Below are 16,589 nucleotides of genomic sequence, written 5' to 3'. Positions count from 1 at the left end.
TCGCCTGGTGGCAGCAAGAACAGAAAGGAGAGAGAGAGAGAGAGAGAGAGAGAGAGAGAGAGAGAGAGGGTGGAGGGGGACGGAGAAAGAGCGAATCCATTACTTCTTGAGCCGGGGAAGGAGAATTAGCGAAGAAAAGAATCACCTGACAAAACTTGGTCAAAAAATCACATATCCACATCAAAATAATAATGAAAATAAAAAATAAGTCACCAGTTGGCAGGTGTTAAGACTCACGGGCTGTATCCACACGAGTAGTTCCTGACGAAGAGGCGCGTTCGGGCGTGGTTGGGTTGGGGGACCTCCTGCAGGTACTCTTGTAGAAGGACGGGGCAGTTCTTGATGAGGAGGCACACTCCGGAAGGCGACCCGACCGTGCGGCATGTGTGGCCTGGGGGAGGAGGAGAGGTGAGGGGAGATGAAGGAAGGGGGCGGTGGAGATATGGGTGGTGGTGGTAGTGGTGGTGGTGGTGGTGGTGAGAGGAGGAATAATAATGGTGATGATGATGATGATGATGATGAAAGGTGGAGAAGGGATTGATGATGATGATGAAAGATGGAGGAAGGATGGATGATGGCGATGATGATGACAATATGGCAGGTGTCAGAAACAAGGTAGATAAATGCATGTGTGAGTGGCTGTGATAGATGAACTGATAGATACAATGGATGCACACTATCAGGAGTGAAAAACAGGAACATATACAAAAGTACTAGACAGGTGTGGAACCATCTGGGACTTTGCTATAGAACTAGGTAGACAGATAGACAGAGATAGACGGATAGACAGACAGACATATAAGTTGGTTGTAGAAAATGTGAAGGGTATGTATAAACCAACAATCAAAAAAAGTTTCTGTATGATCGAAAAAATAAACAGGAAAACGGCCTTACCACACTTTCCTCCCCTTCCCTTCCACCATTTGGAGCTGTTTTTATTCTTGTTCAACCCCGGACTGCCTGGTAGAGCAGACCCGTCGACCACAGGTAACCAACTGCTTCTTTTGGGCCGTTCAACAGGTGCGGTACAGTTCCCCACGGCGAGATACAGGGAAACATGAGGATCTATGACCCTCCAGTGAACGCCGCAGCTGCCCATCCAGGTTACACAGAGCCACCGCGTGAAGGCTCCTCGTTAATCCAGATATAAGGGAAAGGAAACAATAAAAATAAAGACAGACTCAGCCGCCATATCTCACCGCAAGAGGGCAGCACCACCCCGTTGGAGGTCCAGTTGCCATGACAACATCGCACCTGGCGGCAGTGGTCGTAGCGCAGGTCGCCCACCGTGTACAGCTGTTCGTCGTGAATGCACACCTTGCCATTGTGCTCTGACAGGTGAGGGAATAAAGCACGAGGACTGTTAACTGACCATTGCTGCTGCTATTACTACTGCTATTAATCCTACTACTACTACTCCTGCTACTCCTCCTACTATTACTATTCCTACTACTACCCCTACTCCCACAACTACTGCTACTACTACTATTACTACTACTACTCCTATTACTACTACCACTACTACTACTACTACTACTACTACTACTACTATTCCTACTACTCCTACTACTACCCCTACTCCCACAACTACTGCTACTACTACTATTACTACTACTACTACTCCTATTACTACTACTACCACTACTACTACTACTACTACTACTACTGGTACTACTACTCTCTCTCTCTCTCTCTCTCTGACGAACCAACTTACATTAACAGAACACATGATGATACTGAGGTGCATATGACATAATAAATCGCTAAAGGGCCGGTGTTAAGAAATATACAAAATTAGGGACCTTCAACTCACCTGCGATCATCTGACGGATCTCCTGGTCGAGTCTTTGAGAAGCTAACTGCATCACGTTCTTTCCTGCGATAAATGAATAAATAAATGAATAAGTAAATCAATCAAAGTATGAACATATGAGTGAAAAAACAAGAAATAAAATAGATCATATTGCATCTCTTGTAAAATCTGCTTCCAAGAGATTGGGTGTGCTAAGCCGACTCCGCTCTTTCTTTACCCCTGCACAATTGTTGACTCTATACAGGGGTTTTATCCGCCCCTGTGTGGAGTACAACTCTCATGTGTGGGGAGGCTCCCCACATACAGCTCTTCTCAATAGGGTGGAGTCAAAGGCTTTTCGTCTCATTAACTCTCCTCCTCTTACTGACTCCCTTCAACCTCTGTCTCTTCGCCGCACTGTTGCATCTTTATCTGTTTTCTATCGCTACTTTAATGGTCACTGCTCCTCTGAACTGTCTGCTTGCATTCCTCCACCTCTACGACGGGCGCGTAGCACCCGTCTGGCAGCAAACTCTCATCCCTTTTCTGTCCAACTCTCTAATGCAAGAGTTAACCGTTACTCCCAGTCTTTCATTTATGCAACAGGTCAGCTCTGGAACTGTCTCCCTCTGTCTGTATTTCCTGCTGCCTATGATCTCCAGTCTTTCAAACGTAGTGTGTCCAGGCATCTCAAAATGATCGGATCTTGAATTTGGCTCTCTATTGTATTTTGTTTTTCTCTTGGAGGGAACTGTTACTGCGGGCTCATGGCCTTTGGTTCCTTCTTCCTCGCATAAAAAAAAAAAAGAATGGATAAAAAAACAAAATGAGTAAATAAAATAAATAAATAAATAAATAAAAGTATGAACACTTGAGTGAATAAAAAATAAACTAAATAAATAAATAAACAAATGAGTGAATTAATAAATTCATAAAATAAATAAATAAATAATTAAATAAAAGTATGACCATATGAATGAATACTAAAATAAATAAATAAGTGAGTGTAAAATAAACAAATCAGTAAGTGTATAATAAATAAAAAATAAATAGATAAACATGAATCTAAATGGATAAATAAAAATAAATAAATGAAATGAAAAACAAAGCCACACAGAATAAGCACCAATGAATAACGCGTCATTCACGAAATCCCGTAGCTCTTTTCATTTATCATTTATCAGTCCCTTCATTACATGGCATTTAAATAATTATAAATAAGAAATAAATAACCACGATAAATAATAATGAATAACATGTTTTTTCACTAAATTCTCTTCCTTTATTCACTACAGGTGGTCTTACGTAATTCATTTAGTGAGTTAAAAATGAACTGTGTATGATGACGAAGAAAGCATTTTAACTGATTATTGAGAAAGAGAGAGAGAGAGAGAGAGAGAGAATAACCTATTTTTACTAATTACTGAACTATATGTCTATCAAATGTGTGTGTGTGTGTGTGTGTGTGTGTGTGTGTGTGTGTGAGAGAGAGAGAGAGAGAGAGAGAGAGAGAGAGAGAGAGAGAGAGCACCCACCATTTCTATTATAAAGGGTCAAGTCAGGGCAAAACTGCAGCAGGAGACGCACCATATCCCTCAGCTGGTAGAAAACTGCTCGCATCAGGGCAGTGTCGCCTGAAAATAATGATAATAATAATAACAACAACAACAACAACAACAACAGTAGTGGTAGTAGTAGTAGTAGTAGTAGTAGAAGTAGCAGCAGCAGCAGCAGTAGTAGCAGTAATCCATACATCTAGTAATAATAATAATAATGATAATAATAATAATAATAATAATACATCTACGCATCTTCCTAAGCACTTTATTTTACACAGCACACCTTAACATCGTCTTGCATTCGATTTATCCGTTTTCTAATAACAACACAGCTTGCATCGGTAACATACAAGACGATACCAAGTTGCAAGAAGTAAAATACAGGTTGCAAGAGCGTCAATAGGGGAACTGTTGCCTCTCTAGGAGGTGATTTTCTCATGACGGGTTGATCCTGTGGGGGTATCCTAGGAGAGGGGGGATGCTGGGAGGGGTGGGGGCTAGGAAAGGGAGTGTCCACCAGCACACACACAAAGGAAGTTAGTTAAAGATTCAGTATTTGCAGATACACATCATCATATCACTTTTTCAAATCTAGTGCCAGAGTCGGGCTTATGTTGCTAGTATATTAGTGTGTGTGTGTGTGTGTGTGTGTGTGTGTGTGTGTGTGTGTGTGTGTGTGTGTGTGTGTGTGTGTGTGTCTTACCATCACTCCCCTTAAGGTTGATGTCAGCCCCAGCAGCTAACAGCACCTTAGCAGCACCCAGCCTGTTCTTCACCGTAGCCAGCAGCAAGGGAGTCACAGCTGGTAAGAGAAGAACAGATGGTTAGAAACACACGCAATTGTTTACAGTTCAACAGATGGTAAATACACGCAATGCTTACAGTTCAACAGATGGTCAGAAATACACGCTCTCTTTTACAATTCTGAAATACAAATGAGATGTTCTGTGATTCTGAAGTAGTAGTAGTTAATGACTTCAAAAACTATTATCTCATTAAAATTAAAGTTCCCTGGCCTTAACAACTTCTCACAACCTCCTTAACCATATATAATCTACCTTCTGAGTCAATCATATCTCTCAAACTCACCTCCATATATAGTCTAATCAATTGTCAGTATAGTTTCCATCTTCTCTATATAACCATGCCACCTACAAACACCTTTAAATGAGAGAGAGAGAGAGAGAGAGAGAGAGAGAGAGAGTTACCATTGTCATTACTAAGGTTGACGTCTGCTCCAGCGGCCACCAGCTCCCTCACCACCTCGTTGTACCCGAGAGCCGAGGCCCACCCCAGTGCTCTGTCGCCTGTGGAGACAAAAAAAAAAATAATAATAATAAAAATAAATAAAAGAAAAGAAAGAAAAAAGAAAAAATTAAAAGAAAAAAAAGAAAAAAACGAGTCAAGGCAAAACGAAACTAATTTTAACATTTCTTTTTCTCTCTCTTTTTTTTTTTTTTTTTTTACAATTTGACCATTCAGGGCAGGTGACTACACTAAGACAAGCCAAATGGTTTCCTTTATCCCGGGAAACCACTTTCTACGCTGGGTGGTAACCATATAATCAAATGACGCCTGGTGGTTTAGTGAGTTAAGGTGATCCAACAGGGTGGAAATTGTAGAACTTCCCTCTGAGGCGTGGTTGGGGTTTCTTGCAGGCGCAATGCTACTCAGGGAGTTGTGAGGCTGGTCACCGTTGAGTGGTATGTACAGCCGCGGCCCATATGCTTCTTTTTATATAGGGCCAAATGGTATTGATGATGATGATGATGATGATGATGATGATGATGATGATGTTGATAGTGAGGATGAATTATGATGATGATGATGATGATGATGACTTATTATTATTATGATGATGATGATGATGATGATGATGATGATGATGATGATGATGATGAGGAGGAGGAGGAGGAGGAGGAGGAGGAGCAGGATAATGATGATGAGGATAATGTGCCGATGATGACAGATAACAATGACGATGATGATGATGATGATAACAAGGATAATAATGATGATGATGATGATGATGATGACGATGATGATGATGATGAAGATGATTATGCAGGGTTTTCAGAATGAGAATACAAACAAGCTCCAACCACTTACCATAGTCCTTATCGCGGTAGTCAGGGTCTGCCCCCGCCCTCAGGAGTAGCTGTAGCGCCTTCAGGTGGTCGTTCTTGGCCGCCAGGAACACCGCTGTCTCTCCTGTAGGGGTGAGATTGGAGGTTCTCTCTCTCTCTCTCTCTCTCTCTCTCTCTCTCTCTCCTGCAGAATGACATATATAGCACAGCATACACCAAGCACCAACAGAAAAGAATGTGTGTGTGTGTGTGTGTGTGTGTGTGTGTGTGTGTGTGTGTGTGTGTACCTACCCTTCTCGTTGCGGTGGTTTAAGTCAGCACCTCTGTCCAGCAGCAGCCTCACCACACCTGCCCCGTCCCCAAGTCCTAAGGCCGCGAGAAGGAGTGCCGTGTTGCCTGCAGAAAGACCATAATAATATTAATAATAATAATAATAATAATAATAATAATAATAATAATAATAATAATAATGTCTTAATCTCTTCACTAAGATGGATCATAAAAAAGAGTTCAGATAGATCATAAAGAAACACCCTATGCCGAGAAGGGACGCATGGATGATGATGATGATGATGATGATGATGATGATAATGATGATGAAGATAAGGAGGAGGAGGAGGAGGAGGAGGAGGATTCTGTTCATCAACCAAAAATTGTAGTCTTAAGTGGAAAAAAAAAAAAAAAAAAAAAAAAAGCAAATCAAGGTGAGAGACTGACCATATCGGTTGGGCAGATCGACAGCAGCGCCAGCAGCGAGAAGATCCTGCACTATGTTGGTCACGCCGTTGTACGCAGCCCACGTCAGCGCCGAGTCACCTGCACCCTCAGGCACCAGACGATGGAAGAAATGTGACTATAAGTAAAAAATTAGGCAAAAGACGTCCACCTTAACATGGAGAAACTGTCAGTCATGAGTTAATCGAAAAGGAAGATGCACTATGTTAAAGTGGTAATGCACACACACACACACACACACCGCTCGCTGGTGCAGTGGTAACGTTCTCGCTTGCCATCTGGTAGACGGGAGTTCGCGCCTCGCTCAGGTTGCGAAAAGTTTCACTGACGAAGTGGGTGGTTACTGTCCCCCTCGAGCAAGGGGACGGGTGTGTGCGTGTGTGAAGGTTACAGCCTTGCCCTTAGATCGGACTATATGAGCTCTCAGCTCCCTTTCGGGAGGGTAAAAGCTGACGATCACGACCATCAGGTGATCCTGACCGACCCGGTGAATTACACACAGAGGCAAAAACAAACATCTAAGCCCCTCTCCTTTCCTTGTGTCTATCTCACCGTGGTTCCTGTTCCTGATGTTGACGTTTGGGATGTGGCGTAGCAGTACCTTCACCACGTCACTCTGGTTGTTTCGCGCCGCCCAAATTAGGCTGGTTTCCCCTGAAATCAAATACGTTTTCTCTTAGTTACACTACCCAGATTAGGTTAGTCCGTCTTGAAATTAGGCACGTTTTCTTATACTTTATTTGGCAGAGATTTTAATTGTTTTTTAGCAGTCGTTTCCCCGTAGTTCTGTACTTAGAGTTATGGCCTAGTATATTATCTTGGCCTTGGGTAGAATAAGACAATACTACGGCTCCACATCCTACCTGTAGCAATTCTTCGTGACTTGCATCATGTTCTAACGTTAATCTTTTGCATTAGCCCAGCCTTCAAGCTGGAGAGATGGCAAATTTCCTCCTAGTTGACGTGAATGGAGAATCAATTTTTTGGTCTGACAAATACACTGATAAATGTTTGAGGAGACTGACAGGGCCATATGTGAGGGGAAGGGGATGGATGGGTTTTTCTTGGAGGGAACAGATTGCGGGCTCCTGGGTTTTGGTTCCTTCTTCCTTGCATTAAAAAAAAAAAAAAAAAAAAAAAAAAACGAAATTTCTGGAAGATGCAATTCGGATATGAAACGCAGTTAAAAAAGGAGAAAGATCAAGAATGTGGGGTTGTTGGGTCACGAGGGAGGATCAGAAATGGGATGGGTGAGTGAGGGGAAAGATCAAGAATGAGGTGGGTGAGTGAGGGGAAAGACCAAAAGTGGGGTGGGTGGGTGAGGGGAAAGCTTACAGACAGATAGATACGCAAATAGAAACAGAGATAAAAATAGGCAGGTTTGGAGGCTTTTGTCTCCCAGAATAAGTTTGTTCATCCTGCAATTAGATGGATTTATTCTCTCTCTCTCTCTCTCTCTCTCTCTCTCTCTCTCTCTCTCTCTCTCTCTCTCTCTCTCTCTCTCCTTACCGTTCTCGTCCATAAGGTCCACATTAGCTCCAGCCTCCAACATCGTCTCCACTATATCTACATAGCCTTGACGCGCAGCTAAAATCAGCAAGGTGTAGCCTGAGGGAAAAACATGAGGAAGAAAATCAGTATAGTCTCTCTCTCTCTCTCTCTCTCTCTCTCTCTCTCTCTCTCTCTCTCAGCATATCGCAAACAGGCAGACGAATGGGCGGACGAAGAAACTTTGCTTCGGTCTCGGCTGCCCCAACCACTCAAAAAAAAAAAAAAAAAAAAAAAAAAAGCAACAGAACAATAAAAAATAGTGTGAACAAAGAACAGATGAATGTACAATGAAAAAGAAGTTATGAGAAAAACAAAAAAAAAAATACGAACTCACCATTGATGTCCTGTGTGTCAGCGAGGCGGAGTGTGGAGAGGGAGCGTTGGATGAAGGGCGAGGATAGGACGGCGTTCACGACTTGAGGTGTAGCTTGAGGGTTATTCTGCAGTGGGCCTGGACGTGGAGAGGGGAGGGGGGGAAGGTAGAGGCGAAGGATTAATACTTAACGACTGTCTCTCTCTCTCTCAAGTATAATAATAATAATAATAATAATAATAATAATGTACGTTAACATTTTTCTCGCCTATATCATCTACCACCATTCTCTCTCTCTCTCTCTCTCTCTCTCTCTCTCTCTCTCTCACCTGTGGTCTTAAGAACAGCCTGCAGTTGCTCAATCACCCTCTTCAGATCTAATATTTCCTTGGTGGTTGCGTTCAGTGCTGGTGGGGAAATAGAGAAATTAAAGATAGTGAGAGAATGAGAGAAATTAAAGATAGAAAATGAGAAATTAAAGATGGAAAATGAGAGAAATTAAGGACAGAGATTGAGAGAAATTAAAGATAAAAGAAAACCTGAGATTAAAGATTGGGAATGAGAGAGAAATTAAAGAAAATGGGAAAAACGTGAAATTAAAGATATAGAATGAGCGAAATTAAAGATAATGAGAAGACAAATAATACAGAATGAGAGAAAATAAAGACAGAGAATTAGAGAACAAGAAATTAAAGACAGATTATGAAAGAATGAGAGAAAAGATAAAGAAGGAGAGAGAGAATTGAAAGAAAAAATATGGGACGAGGGAATAAATGAAAGATAGAGAATATAAAGATAGAGTGAGAGAAAGAGAAATTAAAGATAGAGTGAGAGAAAGAGAAATTAAAGATAGAGAACTGAATCGATGGAATGAATGAGGAAACAGGGAGATAAAAATGAAAGTAAGAGGGACATAAAAAAAAGAATTGTGTTGATAAATGATGATGAGAGAGAGAGAGAGAGAGAGAGAGAGAGAGAGAGAGAGAGAGAGAGAGAGAGAGAGAAGAAGGAAGAGACTGAAAATGTTAGGCAAGCAGGACCAAGACAAATAAATAAATAAAAATAAAACTGCAAAAGGTGCGGAAAGGGAGTGTCTGGAATTAAATATGAGGAAAAAATGATGAGGAAATGAGTAAAGAGAGACGGAAGTAAGTAAAGAAATAAAGTAAAAGGTAAAGAGGATTGAAGGAATATATAAAAATGATGATTATAATAAGTGTTAACAGTGAGATGATGATGATGATGATGATGATGATGATGATGATGACACGTAGGGAAATCACCATTACACCATTCCTAGATGAGACAGCCCTAGCAGGTATTCAGTATGGTCGGTGGGTATTAGCACTGAAGTGGTGACATGTGAAGTAGTGCTGGGTCTTAGGGGGGACAGACTATCAGATCTAAGCCGAGAATCGGGAGATAGATAGATAGATAGAGAGAGAGAGAGAGAGAGAGAGAGAGAGAATGTTCCTCCGCCTCTCACAGGATGCCACGGCAAACAATAAAGATCAACAGAGGCGTGCAAATAAATAAATAAATAAGTAAATAAGTGATTAGAAAAAGAAAATAATGGCACCAAGGTAACTGGCATAAATGAAGTGCTAATGCAGTTACAAGCATAGTCAATCGAGTGACAGACTGAATCTTTACAAATGCACCTTTTCTTTAACTATTCATCTTGCTCATCTTAACACAGTAGGCCTACCACTTAAAATCTTCAAGTAATTTCACACTCAAATATGACAGCCTTTTTCTGTATGGTGACCTTTTCAAGACACATAGTCTTGCAAGTAACAAATATTTTAGTTTTAGATAGTGTTCTGGTACTGGAGGGACTGATGCTTAACTTTCTTGTACAAAAAAATGAAAATAAAATAAAAAAGTTTATGTCTACTCACGAGGTACGTTGACTTGGCAGGACACAAATGTAGCCAGCAGCAGCAGGAGCAACAACAACACGCCAACACAGTGCATGGCTCCTTGCTTGCCCAGTATTCACTCTCGTTTTTTAATCTGTAGAAGCTTTGTATCTTAACCCAAAAACTATGATACGGAGGCTTGCAGGCGTTTCAGTAGTAGTCTAGCTGGATTAACTCTGGGATTAGACGCCTGGCAAAAAGTATGGAGAAATATTAACACCTATTATGACCGGCCGGTGGAACTGCCCGGTTATACAAATGTCCATCAGTCCCCTCCCTATCTCCCGACAGAAGGATGGTGGACCCCGGAAGAAGGGCAACTTCTGTCTGCAGTCCACTTAGGTCACGTTCTGACGAACCAGTAGTTGCAAGTACTACTACTACTATTACTACTACTACCACCACGATCACAATTACTACTACTACTACCATGATCACTACTACTACTACCACGATTACTACTACTACTACCACCTCCACCACCACCACTATTACTACTACTACTACTACTACTACTACTGCCACTACCACCACTACTACTACTACCACTACCACCAATAATACTACCACCACTACTACTACTACTGCTTGGGCCAGATATTCGTTCTTTTGCAGCTTTATTTTACGTAGGTCAGTGAAGAAAAAACAAGACAATATTCTGACTACATTCTTTCCACAGCACTACTTGGCTAGCATCATATCTAAGTGTTAATCTACATATACAAGACAGCATTCGAGATGGAGAGGTGGCAATTTTAGGTCAAAGAGTAAAATGAGTATCCGTTTCTTCAGTACAGTAGGTGGCAGGTTTAAAGCGCGATTAGAAAACACACACACACACACACACACACACACGTAGGCGATACAGGTAAATACAATGACACATAGCACACGACAAACTTACATGAATTCAGAGCGCATTTACCTGATTGCGTCAAAAGTTGCGAATTACTGAACACATTGTAGCACTGCGCATCAAAAATAATAATAATAATAATAATAATAATAATAATAATAATAACCTCCCGGAAGCGAGAGTACCCGTGTCCTCCCCCTCCACCACACTGAAGGCCACTAAATTGCCGGCCATAGTCATAGTACACTACCCACATAGACTTACCTGGCCTCCATAGCAGAGTTACCAAATAGAGATTTACATATATTGCTAAACACAATCTAGAAAAATCGCTAAAATAACGCTAAATGCAAATGGATGAAAGACTTTTACAGACAACAATGGGACTTAAGTAGATAATCTTTTATTAATATGCGGTGGGACTTAATTGCAAATGTAAGGTAAAAAATGGACATTCAAGGAGTAATCATTAGCAACTTCAGAAAGTCTCTAGAAAAACTGCCAACATCTAGAGAATGTCGCAAAAAGTTAATCATATCGTGTAGAAAAATGTCGCTAACTGGACATGAGTATTTTGATCAAACTAAGAAAAAAATAAAGCAGTGTAAACAAAAACTCGCTAAATTGTTAACTCCTGTTCATCCCTGGCTGTCATGCGTCCCTAAATCAGGAAATTGTTGGCGGCCTTTCATTTACGCTACCACTGACCAAAAAAAAAAAAAAGAAAGAAAGAAAGGAAGAAAAGAAAAAGAATAAAAGCCTGAATGAAATCGTTGTTAAATCATTCTGCTCCTGTGTTAAGATTGAATTTGAGATTGTCCTTTTCAGAAGAGGTAATTAGTTTTCTAAAGTATGTAAAAGGATTATGAGACAAACTGGTTAGTCAAGAGAGAGAGAGAGAGAGGGAGAGAGAGAGAGAGCGTAATTTGGAAAGGGGAAAACCTACCGTCAGGGATGATGGTTAAGCTCGAGGGGTAACAGGTAGGGAGATAGCAGGGGTGGGGGATAGAGAGAGGGAGGGGCAGAGAAAGAGAGAAGGAATAGAAGGGGGGATGAAGGGATAGGGAATAGAAAGAGGGAGGAGGATAAAAAGAGAGAGCGGGATAGAAGAGGCAGGGAATAGAGAAAAGGAGGGGGATAGATGGGGCAGGGGACAGAAAGAGAGAGGGGATAGAAGGGGCAGGGAAGAGAAAGAAGAAGGGAGATAGAAGGGATAGGGGATAGAAAGAGGGGGGGCGACAGAAGGGGTAGGGACAGAGAGGAGCCTTCCCGTAGTAGCACCAATATAACTGGGGAGATTCACTGCCCAGTTATGCAAACGTCCCTCGTCTCTCCATTCCCCCAAAAGGAGGATGGTGGACAGCCGGAGAAAGGTAACTTCAGCCTGCAGACCACTGGGTTCACGTTATTGATAAACCTTGGGCTACAACAATAATAATTTCAAAACAAAAATAACAATAACAACTACTGCTACTATTACTGCAGCTGTTAGTACAAATAATAACAGTAATATTAATCAGAAAGGTAAAAACTGTCCAAAGATTATAATACAGAAAAACTTCCCACAGCCATTGCCTACTAGAGCCCGAGCTATAAAGAGACATTGAGATTAAGGTCACTGATCTTGTGCAAGTCATCTAAGGTAACTAGTCTATATGTCCATCGAGTTTGGTGGCTCTAGCTTTAATCCTCCATGGAAAATTAGGTGACACCAGGAATATCCGGAAAAAGATAATAAACTCCCACTCGTAGCTAAGGATTTATTTTTTGGTGGAAGGGCAGGACAAGAGACACAATGACATTTCACACTCTCCTTATGTGTCCTACAAAAGTAAATTATAGTTACGACAAGATTCTATCATAAATATATCTGTGAATCCCGTCCCGTGCTATTTTTTACAGGCAGGTGTATGGAGGAGGAAGGGGAGATACACAGAATGATCAACTAGCTATCAACACACTCTATACTCTCTCTACTTTAACCTGGCCTAAAATCCCCATCTCTCCATCTTGTATGTTGAGCTGTAACAAGCTATTAACACTAGAATCCTGTGGTAGTCATGCAAAAGTGCTATGAAAGTATGCTGAATCGTAATGTTGTCATACTTTAGCCGCTGCGCTAGGGGAAATAAACCGCAATAGGACGAAAGTCACCTCTAAGTTAAGCTGAATCAACTATGCTTGCACGTCACTTGCCAATTTCTTCAGGTAAGAGATATCATGTAGTTCGTGTACTTTAGCTTGACGGAGATTTTCGTCCCAAATCACGTTATTTTCAGTAACGAGGTGACAGAGTAAAACATTTCAGTTCTACAGTCCTTCCATAGCATTTTACCAATGACTAGCATCACATTCTAGTCTTAATTTCTTGTGACAGCTCAAGTTGGAAAGATGACAATTTTAGGCCAAATTAAAGTGGGAAGAGTGTAGCAACAGGGGAGCAGCTAGGATTTTGAAAATGGGATGGTCAAGCTTAATTATGGGGTGGCCCACTGAGGCCATTTTAGGGGGATTTGAGGGTATTTCTCCGGAAATTTGGGGTGGTCACAGCCATCCCGGCCACCCCTCTAGTTACAACACGGTATAGAAATCACAGCATTGTCCGCTATAGGTTATCATGGAGGAAACACACTAGGTGGGTAGTACGTGTATCTGTCTAGCTAAAAGATCTCTTAGAAGTCAAACGGTTGTCAGCTACAAGCCACTGTAAGGGAGGAGTCGCACGTAGTGGGAGGTTTAGTCTTCCAGCACTGCCTCGGACCCACATCGCTAAGTGCCAGTGGTTACCTCCTTCCACATCTCAGTCAATCCTTTATTATCACCTACACGCTCTGCCACTGTTGCTTGCCAATTTATCCAGCTGAGAGAAATCCTGGCAGCTGAAGGGCCACTGTAAGGACACAGTCACACTGGATCGGTAGCATGCATTTTTGTCCAGGTGAGAGAAATCCTGGCAATTCAAGAGTTATTTGCTACAGTCCATTATACAAGGGGAGACACACTGGATGAGCAGCATACGTGGCACTGTCTTCCAGCACTGCCCCAGGCCCACACCGCCAAGGGTCATCAGTCGCTTCCTGCCATGCCTGCAAGCGGCTCTCCAGCACCGCCTGCACACCCTGGTACCGTCGCTTGCCTGCCAGGTTGTGTCGCTCTTGGGGGTCACTCCGGAGGTCATAAAGCTGCCAACGGGGTCTGTGATAGTACTGATCCAGGGTGGTGTACCAGGGAAGCTGCTGTCCCTCACGTGTCCGATTTAGGATGTCTTGAAATGCAGGAGCCAGGTACAGGTCCTGGTCAATGGGGAATGGCATTCGATAGTTCAAATTATGGATTAGCTTGAAGGATGTTGTTCTAACTGCCCGCATTGGATAGTACATGGTTGTTTCGTGTAGGTTATGGCTGGCATACACAGCTGCCTCCTCCCCTGCCATCATAGCAGCCTCATCAACAGGGCTCTTACTCACTTTATTGTCGTGATGGTCACTCACGATCGTATTAATCTGATTTGTCTCATAATATTCTTCCACATGACTGGATTTGGAGACAGAACCTTTGGGGACGAGGTAGGGCAGGAGTGATCTTCCAGTGAGTATAACAGGACCATCCTTTTTCCAGATGTAATAGTTAGGATAGGAAATGTTGTACCAGGCCAGAACTGTGGGTGTCAAGTCTAGGAGAGAGGCTAGGTCAGGTGAAGTTGAGCCCCAGGAGGAAGGATGGAGAGGGGAGGAGAGAAGGAGGGGTTCCTGCAGACCAGGTTCATATAAGTTGGTTCTGCCGGCAGCGAAAGGCAGCCCATTATCTGAAGTGTATATAACAAGCGTATCATCAGCGTGGCCAGCAGCAGCCAGCTCCATCAACACCAGCCCCACCCCCTGGTCCAGCCGTGATATGGTTCGATACTGAGCTGCAACGTCCCTCCTGGCTGCCTCTGTATCCTGGACGAAATACGGTAGTGCCACGTCCATGGGGTCATAGTGAGCTGGTTGCCAGTCTGGGATGACGCCCATTCCAGGAGAGCCATCACCGAACCTTTCACAAAACTGACCATATTCAGGATGAGTGTGTCCGCAGCGGTGGGGGTCATGGAAGCCCACGTACAAGAAGAAAGGTCGTGTGTCATTGGCAGTGAGGAAGGAGCGAACAAGATGGCGTATGTGGGTGATGTTGCGTCCCACCTGCATTATGCTTTCTGTCTCCTCCGTGTGAGCGAAGTCAAAGGGGTACACATCTTCCGGGCCCACATGCTTCTTGCCAACGATACCCGTGCGAATGTTATTATCCGCTAAGATGAGGGGAAGGCTGCGGACGCCAGAGAAGGAGGAGAAGTGGTGAACAGACTGATGGAGACCGTACATGCCATTCTGGTGGACTGGTAACCCGGTGAGGATGGTGGAGCGAGAGGGGGAGCAGCTGCTGACGGAGGTGAAGGCTCGGGTGAAGACAATGCTGCGTTGTGCAAGGGCGTCTAAGTGAGGTGTTCGACATGCTGTGTTCCCGTATGCCTGATGAGAGAGAGAGAGAGAGAGAGAGAGAGAGAGAGAGAGAGAGAGAGAGAGAGAGAGAATTATTTATACTGCTAATAAAATTAAACTACTGATAACTATTTATTATACCACTATTTATTATACCACTTTAAATAAAATATTACAGTACTGACAAAACGTGCATCTTTATACTATACAAAACATGCATACACACACTTCAAAATCTCTCTCTCTCTCTCTCTCTCTCTCTCTCTCTCTCTCTCACACACACACACACACACACACACACACACACACACACACACACACACACACACACACACACACACACCTTCAGCTCCAGTCCTGCATCGTCAGCCACCATCATCAATACATTCCTGCCTGCTACTTCTCTCGTCATCACCATCACCATCGTCAGCATCACCACCGACACCATCTCGTCTGAAACGAAAAGGGCAAGTGTAACAGTCTTCGCCTCATCATCATCATCTTGTCTAAAACGAAAAGGAAAATGGGTGTAAAAGTTTCCATTTCTATTGTGAGGGGGGGCCGCGACAGAAACGCCTCTCATCGTCTCTACCAAAACTCACATTTCATTACCAGCCTGATTCGCTACCACATTTTAGATCCGTTTCGTAACCCCTATCTCTCCCGTTTCGTCACAAGCTCGCGTCGGTGTCGTCGCCAATTATTCAGGCAAAATTAATCTGTACTAGAAAGTGAAAGTGCTTTATGGGGTTGAGAAATTATTTTCTTTGCATGGGACGTCGCTTTCTGTTACTGCATTTTTGAAGGGGGTAATTGTAATCAGCCGTCACCATGTAAGGGCTTTGGATCTTCATCATGTATTTATTGCAGTGGGTTTTTTATGCTTATGAATGAAATGCACTGGTGACGAAAGGGAATGATGATAAAATAGGAGCAACCATCACCACTTGATTACCCCCCCCCTCTCTCTCTCTCTTTCTCTCAGTGCCTTTCTGACCCCACTCCTTGCCGCTCCACCCCCAATCTCCTTCCCTCACGTACTTCGCAGAAAAATAAAAGTGAGTCACAGAGGATACACAGACGACGAAGATCGGATGTGATGAGTCAGCTCTGAGAGGGAGAGGAAACTGAAGGAAAACAAAGGATTTTTACTGGTCTCAGAATTCTCCATTCGTCCATCCATCTATCTGTCCCTTAATCTCTTCATCCCAGTTATATCTGCTGTTCGTTTCGGTTGGGGGGTTTGGTGGGTGGGAACAGTTCTTAGCAGTCATTGTTTTGGTCTCGTAGTTAAGG

General features: G+C 42.8%; 2 protein-coding genes across 2 annotated transcripts in view; both read right to left on the bottom strand.

The window, feature by feature from the left end:
• Positions 1–299: 299 nt before the first annotated feature.
• LOC145392793 (uncharacterized) lies at positions 300–10,014 on the bottom strand (the record flags this gene model as incomplete). The annotated part of the gene is made up of 12 exons (XM_080267081.1): positions 9,939–10,014; positions 8,367–8,444; positions 7,683–7,781; positions 6,726–6,827; positions 6,156–6,254; positions 5,461–5,553; positions 4,560–4,658; positions 4,055–4,153; positions 3,328–3,426; positions 1,814–1,876; positions 1,200–1,331; positions 300–391 (listed from the first exon to the last, which is right to left on the bottom strand). Coding segments are annotated over exons 1-12 (1,131 nt in total), but the record flags the coding sequence as incomplete, so codon positions are not given.
• A 3,591-nt stretch (positions 10,015–13,605) lies between these two features.
• Sgsh (N-sulfoglucosamine sulfohydrolase) overlaps positions 13,606–16,589 on the bottom strand; it is a 5,957-nt gene continuing 2,973 nt past the window's right edge. Inside the window, exons 2-3 of the mRNA XM_080267191.1 lie at positions 15,637–15,746; positions 13,606–15,323 (exon numbers count right to left, since the gene is read on the bottom strand). Coding sequence (XP_080123317.1) covers positions 13,788–15,323; positions 15,637–15,741 — 1,641 coding nt within the window. The 5' untranslated portion in view covers positions 15,742–15,746 and the 3' untranslated portion in view covers positions 13,606–13,787. The remainder of the gene's footprint in view (positions 15,324–15,636; positions 15,747–16,589) is intronic.

This window comes from Coenobita brevimanus, chromosome 23 (assembly GCF_032717465.1).
Source record: "Coenobita brevimanus isolate Jiangsu-jjx chromosome 23, ASM3271746v2, whole genome shotgun sequence".
Taxonomy (NCBI): Eukaryota; Metazoa; Arthropoda; class Malacostraca; order Decapoda; family Coenobitidae; genus Coenobita; species Coenobita brevimanus.
The sequence above is the reverse complement of the archived record's forward strand: the minus strand, read 5'-3'. Positions and strand labels throughout refer to the sequence as shown.